Below are 9,025 nucleotides of genomic sequence, written 5' to 3' on the forward strand. Positions count from 1 at the left end.
CCCCTCCCCCCTCTCCTCCCCCCCCCCCCCTCTCCCCCCCCTCCTCCCCCCCTCTCCCCCCCCTCCCCCCTCCCCTCCCCCCCCTCCCCCCTCTCCTCCCCCCCCCCTCCCCCCCCTCCCCCCTCTCCTCCCCCCCCCTCCCCCCCTCCCCCCTCTCCTCCCCCCCTCCCCCCCTCCCCCCCTCCCTCCCCCCTCTCCCCCCCCTCCCCCCCCTCCCCCCCCTCCCTCCCCCCTCCCCCTCTCCTCCCTCTCCCCCCCCTCCCGCCTCTCCTCCCCCCCTCCCCCCTCTCCTCCCCCCCCCTCCCCCCTCTCCCCCCCCTCCCCCCTCTCCTCCCCCCCCTCCCCCCTCTCCCCCCCCTCCCCCCTCTCCTCCCCCCCCCTCCCAACCCCCCTCCCCCCCTCTCCTCCCCCCCCTCCCCCTCCTCCCCCCCCTCCCCCCTCTCCTCCCCCCCCCCCCTCTCCTCCCCCCCTCTCCCCCCTCTCCTCCCCCCCTCTCCCCCCCTCCCCCCTCTTCTCCCCCCTCCCCCCTCTCCTCCCCCCCTCCCCCCTCTCCTCCCCCCCTCTCCCCCCTCTCCTCCCCCCCTCTCCCCCTCCCCCCTCTCCCCCCCCTCCCCCCTCTCCTCCCCCCCTCCCCCCTCTCCTCCCCCCCCTCCCCCCCCTCTCCTCCCCCCCTCCCCCCTCTCCTCCCCCCCCTCCCCCCCTCCCTCCCCCCCTCCCCCCCCTCTCCTCCCCCCCCTCTCCTCCCCCCCTCTCTCCCCCCCTCCCCCCTCTCCTCCCCCCCCTCCCCCCCTCCTCCCTCCTCCCCCCCTCCCCCCTCTCCTCCCCCCCTCCCCCCTCTCCTCCCCCCCCCCTCTCCTCCCCCCCTCCCCCCCTCTCCTCCCCCCCCTCCCCCCTCTCCTCCCCCCTCCCCCCCTCTCCCCCCCCTCCTCCCCCCCCCATCTCCCTCCCCCCCTCCTCCCCCCCCCCCCCTCCCCCCTCTCCCCCCCCCTCCCCCCCTCTCCTCCCCCCTCCCCCCTCCCCTCCCCCCTCCCCCCTCTCCTCCCCCCTCCTCCCCCCCCCTCTCCCCCCCCTCCTCCCCCCCCCTCTCCCTCTCCCCCCCCCTCCCCCCTCTCCTCCCCCCTCCCCCCCTCCCCTCCCCCCTCCTCCCCCCCCCTCCCCTCTCCCCCCCCTCCCCCCTCTCCTCCCCCCTCCCCCCTCCCCCCTCCTCCCCCCCCCCTCCCTCTCCCCCCCCTCCCCCCTCTCCTCCCCCCTCCCCCCTCCCCTCCCCCCTCCCCCCTCCTCCCCCCCCCTCTCCCTCTCCCCCCCTCCCCCCTCCCTCCCCCTCCCCCCTCCCCTCCCCCCTCCCCCCTCTCCTCCCCCCCCCCTCCCCCCCTCTCCTCCCCCCCTCCCCCCTCTCCTCCCCCCCTCCCCCCTCTCCTCCCCCCACTCCCCCCTCCCCCCTCCTCCTCCCCCTCCCCCCTCTCCTCCCCCCCCTCTCCCTCTCCCCCCCCCTCCCCCCTCTCCTCCCCCCTCCCCCCTCTCCTCCCCCCCCCCTCTCCCCTCCCCCCCTCCCCCCTCTCCTCCCCCCTCCCCCCTCCCCCCTCTCCTCCCCCCCCCTCTCCCTCTTCCCTCCCCCCTCTCCCTCCCCTCCCCCCTCCCCCCTCTCCCTCTCCCCCCCCTCCCCCCTCTCCCTCCCCTCCCCCCTCCCCCCCTCTCCCCCCCCTCCCCCCTCTCCCTCTCCCTCTCCCCCCCCCTCCCCCCCCTCCCCCACCCCCCCCTACCCCCCTCCCCCACTCCCCCCTCCCCCCACCCCCCCTACCCCCCCCTCCCCCCACCCCCCCCCTACCCCACCCCCCCTCCCCCCCCTCCCCCACCCCCCCTCCCCCACCCACTCTCCCCCCCCCCTCCCCCCCCCCTCCCCCCCCCTCCCCCCTCTCCCCCCCCACCCCCCTCTCCTCCCCCCCCCCCCCCTCTCCTCCCCCCCTCCTCCCCCCTCCCCCTCCTCCCCCTCCCCCTCTCCCCCCTCCCCCCCCCTCCTCCTCCCCCCCTCCCCCCCTACTCCTCCCCCCCCTCCTCCCCCCCTCCCCCCCCCCTCCCCCCCCCTCCCCCTCCCCCCCTCCCCCCCCTCCTCCCCCCCTCCCCCCTCTCCTCCCCCCCCCCCTCCTCCTCCCCCCTCCCCCCCCCTCCTCCCCCTCCCCCCCTCCTCCCCCCTCCTCCCCCCCCTCCCCCCTCTCCTCCCCCCCTCCCCCCACCCTCTCCTCCCCCCTCTCCCCCCCCTCCCCCCTCCCTCCCCCCCTCCCCCCTCCCTCCACCCCCCTCCCCCCTCTCCCCCCCCCTCCCCCTCTCCCCCCCCCCCTCCCCCCTCTCCTCCCCCCCCTCCCCCCTCCCCCCTCTCCTCCCCCCCCTCCCCCCTCTCCCCCCCCCTCCCCCCTCTCCTCCCCCCCCTCCCCCCTCCCTCCCCCCCTCCCCCCTCTCCTCCCCCCCCCCTCTCCCCCCTCTCCTCCCCCCCTCTCCCCCCTCCCCCCTCTCCTCCCCCCCTCCCCCCCTCTCCTCCCCCCCCTCCCCCCTCCCCCCTCTCCTCCCCCCCTCTCCCCCCCTCTCCTCCCCCCCTCTCCCCCTCTCCTCCCCCCCTCTCCCCCCTCCCCCCTCTCCCCCCCTCCCCCCTCTCCTCCCCCCCTCCCCCCCTCCTCCCCCCCCTCCCCCCTCTCCTCCCCCCTCCCCCCTCTCCTCCCCCCCTCCTCCCCCCCTCTCCCCCCTCTCCTCCCCCCCTCCCCCCCTCCCCCCTCCTCCCCCCCCCCCCCCCCCTCCCCCCCCCCCTCCCCCCCTCCCCCCTCCCCCCCTCCTCCCCCTCCCCCCCCTCCCCCCCTCTCCCCCCACCTCCCCCCCCTCCCCCCTCCCTCCCCCCCCCCCTCTCCTCCCCCCCTCCCCCCTCTCCTCCCCCCCCTCCCCCCCTCCTCCCCCCTCCCCCCCTCCTCCCCCCTCCCCCCTCTCCTCCCCCCCTCCCCCCTCTCCTCCCCCCCCTCCCCCCTCTCCTCCCCCCTCCCCCCTCTCCTCCCCCCTCCCCCCTCTCCTCCCCCCCTCCTCCCCCCCCCTCTCCCTCTCCCCCCCCTCCCCCCTCTCCTCCCCCCTCCCCCCTCTCCTCCCCCCTCCCCCCCTCCCCTCCCCCCTCCCCCCTCTCCTCCTCCCCCCCTCCCCCCTCTCCTCCCCCCCCTCCCCCCTCTCCTCCCCCCACTCCCCCCCTCCCCCCTCTCCTCCCCCCCTCCCCCCTCTCCTCCCCCCCCTCTCCCTCTCCCCCCCTCCCCCCTCTCCTCCCCCCTCCCCCCTCTCCTCCCCCCCCCCTCTCCCTCTCCCCCCCCCTCCCCCCTCTCCTCCCCCCTCCCCCCACCCCCCTCTCCTCCCCCCCCCCTCTCCTCCCCCCCCCCCTCTCCCACTCCCCCCCCTCCCCCCTCCCCTCCCCCCTCCCCCCTCCCCCCTCTCCTCCCCCCCCCTCTCCCTCTCCCCCCCCTCCCCCCTCTCCCTCTCCTCTCCCCCCCTCCCCCCCTCTCCCCCCCCCTTCCCCCCTCCCCCCCTCTCTCCCCCCTCCCCCCCCCCTTCCCCCCTCCCCCCCCCTTCCGCCCTCCCCCCTCTCCCCCCCTTACCCCCCCCCTCTCCCCCCCCCCTCTTCCCCCTCTCCCCCCCCTCTCCCCCCTCCCCCCCCTTCCCCCCTCCCCCCTTCCCCCCCCTCTTCCCCCCCCTCTTCCCCCTCTCCCCCCCCCCTCCCCCCTCCTCCCCCTCCCCCCTCTCCCCCCCCCCCCCTCACCCCCCCCCCCCCCTCCTCCCCCCCCCTCTCCCCCCCCCTCCCCCCCTCCTCCCCCCCCCCTCCCCCCCCCCCCTCCCCCCCCCCTCTCCCCCCCCCTCTCCCCGCCCTCCCCCCCCTCTCCCCCCCCTTCCCCCTCTCCCCCCCTCCCCCCTCCCCCCCCTCTCCCCTCCCCTCTCCCCTCCCCTCCCCTCCCCCACCCCCCGCTACCCCCCTCCCCCACTCCCCCCTCCCCCCCCCCCCCCCTCTCCTCCCCCCCTCCCCCCTCCCCCCTCTCCTCCCCCCCTCCCCCCTCCTCCCTCTCCTCCCCCCCTCCCCCCTCCCCCCTCCTCCCTCTCCCCCCCCTCCCCCCCTCTCCCCCCCCTCCCCCCTCTCCCCCCCCCCTTCCCCCCCTCTCCCCTCTGCCCCCTCTCCCCCCCCTCCTCCCTCTCCCCTCTCCCTCCCCCCTCTCCCTCCCCCCTCTCCCCCCCCTCTCCCTCCCCCCTCTCCTCTCTCCCCCCCTCTCCCTCCCCCCTCTCCCCTCTCCCTACCCCCTCTCCCTCCCCCCCTCTCCCCTCTCCCTCCCCCTCCCCCCCCCTCTCCCTCCCCCCTCTCCCCTCTCCCTCCCCCTCTCCCCCCCTCTCCCCTCTCCCTCCCCCTCCCCCCCCCTCTCCCTCCCCCCTCTCCCCTCTCCCTCCCCCTCTCCCTCCCCCCTTCCCTCTCCCCCCTCTCTCCCTCCTCCCTCTCCCTCCCCCCCTCACCCCCCCTCCTCCCCCCTCTCCTCCCCTCCTCCCCCCTCCTCCCCCCTCTCCTCCCCTCCTCCCCCCCTCCTCTCCCCTCTCCTCCCCTCCTCCCCCCTCTCCCTCCCCTCCTCCCCCCCTCCTCCCCCCTCTCCTCCCCTCCTCCCCCCTCTCCTCCCCCCCTCCCCCCCTCTCCTCCCCCCTCCCCCCTCTCCCCCCCTTCCCCCCTCCCCCCTCTCTCCCCCCCTCCCCCACCTTCCCCCCTCCCCCCTCCCCCCCCCTCCCCCCTCCCTTCCCCCCTCCCCCCTCCCTTCCCCCCCACCCCCCTCTCCCTCCCCCCCCTCTCCTCCCCCTCCACCCCCCCCCACTCCCCCCCTCCTCCCCCCTCACCCCCCCTCCTCCCCCCTCTCCCCCCTCTCCTCCCCTCCTCCCCCCTCTCCCCCCTCTCCTCCCCCCTCCTCCCCCCTCTCCTCCCCCCTCCCCCCCTTCCCCCCCTCCCCCCTCTCTCCCCCCCTCCCCCCCCCTCCCCCCTCCCCCTCCCTCCCCCCTCCCCCCTCTCCCCCCCTTACCCCCCCCCCCTCTCCCCCACCCTCTCCCCCCCCCCTCTTCCCCCTCTCCCCCCCCTCTCCCCCCTCCCCCCCCTTCCCCCCTCCCCCCTCTCCCCCCCCCTCCCCTCCCCCCTCTCCCCTCTCCCTCCCCCCTCTCCCTCCCCCCTCTCCCCTCTCCCCTCTCCCTCCCCCTCCCCCCCCCTCTCCCTCCCCCCTCTCCCCCTCCCTCCCCCCTCTCCCTCCCCCTCTCCCCCCTCTCCCCTCTCCCTCCCCCTCCCCCCCCCTCTCCCACCCCCCTCTCCCCTCTCCCTCCCTCCTCTCCCTCCCCCCTCTCCCTCTCCCCCCTCTCTCCCTCCTCCCTCTCCCTCCCCCCACCCCCCTCACCCTCCCCCCTCCCCCCTCTCTCTCCCCCCCTCTCCTCCCCACCTCCCCCCCTCCTCCCCCCTCTCCTCCCCTCCTCCCCCCTCTCCTCCCTCTCTCCCCCCTCTCTCCCCCCTCCCCCCCCCCTTCCCCCCTCCCCCCTCCCCCCCCCCTTCCCCCCTCCCCCCTCTCCCTCCTCCTCCCCCCTCCTCCCCCCTCTTCCCCCCTCCTCCCCCCTCCTCCCCCCCTCTCCCCCCTCCTCCCCCCTCTCCTCCCACTCCTCCCCCCCCTCCCCCCCTCCTCCCCCCTCCCCCCCTCCTCCCCCCTCTCCTCCCTCACCTCCCCCCCTCCTCCCCCCTCTCCTCCCCCCCTCCCCCCTCTCCCCCCCCTAACCCCCCTCCCCCCCCCCTAACCCCCTCCCCCCCTCTCCCCCCCACCCCCCCCTTCCCCCCTCCCCCCTTCCCCCCCTACCCCCCCCCTCTCCCCCCCCTCTCCCCCCTCCCCCCCCCTCCCCTCCCCCCCCTTCCCCCCCCCTTCCCCCCCTCCCCCCCCTCTCCCCCCCCTCTCCCCCCCCCCCCCTCTTCCCCCCCCTTCCCCCCCCCCCCCCTCTTCCCCCCCCTTCCCCCCCCTCTCCCCCTCTCCCCCCCCTTCCCCCCCTCCCTCTTCCCCCCCTTCCCCCCCCCTCTTCCCCCCCCACTCCCCCCCCCCCCCCTCTTCCCCCCCCTTCCCCCCCCTCTTCCCCCTCCCCCCCCCCCCCTTCCCCCCTCCCTCTTCCCCCCCTCTTCCCCCTCCCCCCCCTCTCCCCCTCCCCCCTCCTCCCCCTCCCCCCTCTCCCCCCTCCTCCCCCTCCCCCCTCCTCCCCCACCCCCCTCTCCCCCCCTCCTCCCCCCCCCTCCCCCCCCCTCTCCCCCCACTCCCCCCCTCCTCCCCCCCCCTCCCCCCCCCCTCTCCCCCCCCCTCACCCCCCCCTCCCCCCCTCCCCCCCCCCTTCCCCCCCACCCCCCCTCACCCCCCCCTCACCCCCCTCCCCCCCCTCCCCCCCCCCCTCTCCCCCCACCCCCCATCCCCCCCTCCCCCCTCTCCCCCCCCTCTCCCCCCTCACCCCCCCCCCTCCCCCCACCCCCTCCCCCCCCCTCCCCACCCCCCTCACCCCCCCTCCCTCCCCCCTCACCCCCCCCCTCCCCCCCCCACTCCCCCCCCCCCCCCACCCCCCCCTCTCCCCCCTCTCCCCCCCCCACCCCCCCCTCTCCCCCCACTCCCCCCCCATCCCCCTCTCCCCCCCCTCTCCCCCCTCCCCCCACTCCCCCCACCCCCCCCTCCCCCCCCACTCCCCCCTCCCCCCCACACCCCCCCCCCTCTCCCCCCACCCCCCTCTCCCCCCCACTCCCCCTCACCCCCCCCCCCTCTCCCCCCACACCCCCCCCACTCACCCCCCCCCACACCCCCCCCCCCCCCTCACCCCCCCTCACCCCCCCACTCCCCCCACCCCCCCCTCACCCCCTCCCCCCACTCCCCCCCCAACCCCCCTCCCCCCACACCCCCCCACCCCCCCCCCTCCCCACTCCCCCCCCAACCCCCCTCCCCCCCTCCCCCCCCCCCCCCCCCTTCCCCTCACCCCCCCCCTTCCCCCCTCCCCCCCCTTCCCCCCTCCCCCCCTCTCCCCCCCCTCTCCCCCCTCTCCCTCCCCCCTCTCCCCCCTCATTCCCCCCTCCCCCCTCTACACCCCCCCCCTTCACCCCTCCCCCCCCCTTCCCCCCACCCCCCCCTCCCCCCACCCCCCCTCCCCCCCCCCTCCCCCCTCCCCCCCTCTCCCCCCCCCCCTCCCCCCTCCCCCCTCTCCCCCCCCCCTTCCCCCCTCCCCCCTCTCCCCCCCACCTCTCCCCCCTCTCACCCCCCCCCTTCCCCTCTCCCCCCCCTTCCCCCCTCCCCCCTCTCCCCCCCCCTTCCCCCCTCCCCCCTCTCCCCCCCCTTCCCCCCTCCCCCCTCTCCCCCCCCACCTCTCCCCCCTCTCTCCCCCCCTTCTCCCCCCTCTCCCCCCCTTCTCCCCCCTCTCCCCCCTCTCACCCCCCCCTCTCTCCCCCCCCTCTCCCCCCTCTCCCCCCCCCCCCTCTCTCCCCCCCCCTCCCCCCTCTCCCCCCCCTCCCCCCTCTCCCCTCTCACCCCCCCCCTCTCTCCCCCCCCTCTCCCCCCCTCTCCCCCCCTCTCCCCCCCCTTCCCCTCTCCCCCCCTCTCCCCCCCCTTCCCCCCTCTCCCCCCCCTTCCCCCCTCTCCCCCCCCTCTCCCCCCCCCTCCCCCCCCCTCTCCTCCCCCTCTCCCCCCCCTTCCCCTCTCCTCCCCCTCTCCCCCCCCTTCCCCTCTCCCCCCCCCTTCCCCCCTCTCCTCCCCCTCTCCCCCCCTTCCCCTCTCCCCCCCCCTTCCCCCCTCTCCTCCCCCTCTCCCCCCCCCTCTCCTCCCCCTCTCCCCCCCCTTCCCCCTCTCCCCCCCCTTCCCCCTCTCCCCCCCCTTCCCCTCTCCCCCCCTCTCCCCCCCCTTCCCCCCTCCCCCTCTCTCCCCCCCTCTCCTCCCCCTCTCCCCTCCTCTCCCCCCCCTCTCCCCTCTCCTCCCCCCTCTCCCTCCCCCTCTCCCCCCTCCCTCCTCCCTCCCCCTCTCCCCCCTCTCCCTCCCCCTCTCCCCCCTCTCCCTCCCCCTCTCCCCCCTCTCCCTCCCCCTCTCCCCCCTCTCCCTCCCCCTCTCCCCCCTCTCCCTCCCCCTCTCCCCCCTCCCTCCCCCTCTCCCTCCCCCTCCCCCCTCTCCCTCCTCTCTCCCTCCCCCCTCTCCCTCCTCTCTCCCTCCCCCCTCTCCCTCCCCCCTCTCCCCCCCTCCCCCCCCCCTCTCCCCCCCCCCCTCTCCCCCCCTCCCCCCCCCCTCTCCCCCCCTCCCCCCCCCCTCTCCCCCTCCTCCCCCCTTTCCCCCCTCTCCTCCCCCTCTCCCCCTCCTCCCCCCTCTCCTCCCCCTCTCCCCCTCCTCCCCCCTCTCCTCCCCCCTCTCCTCCCCCCTCCCTCCCCTCCTCCCCCCCTCCCCTCTCCCCTCCTCCCCCCCTCCTTCCTCCCCTCCTCCCTCCACCCCTCTTCCTCCCCTCCCCTCTTCCTCCCCTCCCCCCCTCTTCCTTCCCTCCCCTCTTCCTTCCTCCGTTTCCCTCCTCTCTCTCTCCCTCCCTCCCACTCACTTTTCTCTGTCTCTCACACACACACAGACACACTCACCCTCTCCTTTCTCCATGTTTGACCCGTTGCCGGGGTAACCACCACATCCGGGAATCGCGGAAATTCAGGCGCGAGCTGAGATCAACGGCCCCAGAGCGCGGAAGGTGTGCCCCCAGCGCGCGAGCCCCCTGCCCCCGTGGCACGAGCGCGGGTCACCCGCTCTGGGTCTCTCTGTGGGCACGGCCCTGACCATCCCCGAGCCGCAGTCCCTCCTGCTCACTCTAGACATAGTGAGGGTCGGGGGGCTTCCTCGGGAACGGGCTGGAAGCATCCAGGAGATGGTGTGAGGTGGGGAAAGGGTAACTGACTACTGAGGGGAATGTGGGAGGAGCACAAAAGGACAGGGTGGAAGCAGGCCATTCGGCCCATCCAGTGAACGCC

General features: G+C 79.3%; 1 protein-coding gene across 1 annotated transcript in view; it reads right to left on the minus strand.

The window, feature by feature from the left end:
- Nucleotides 1-8,769, minus strand: part of cfap44 (cilia and flagella associated protein 44) — a 280,936-nt gene extending 272,167 nt beyond the window's left edge. The window contains exon 1 of the mRNA XM_087993074.1: nt 8,645-8,769. Coding sequence (XP_087849200.1) covers nt 8,645-8,660 — 16 coding nt within the window. The 5' untranslated portion in view covers nt 8,661-8,769. The remainder of the gene's footprint in view (nt 1-8,644) is intronic.
- Nucleotides 8,770-9,025: the final 256 nt, after the last annotated feature.

This window comes from Chiloscyllium plagiosum, unplaced genomic scaffold (assembly GCF_037043375.1).
Source record: "Chiloscyllium plagiosum isolate Xiang-an unplaced genomic scaffold, Cpla_swu_hap1 HiC_scaffold_12, whole genome shotgun sequence".
Lineage (NCBI taxonomy): Eukaryota > Metazoa > Chordata > Chondrichthyes > Orectolobiformes > Hemiscylliidae > Chiloscyllium > Chiloscyllium plagiosum.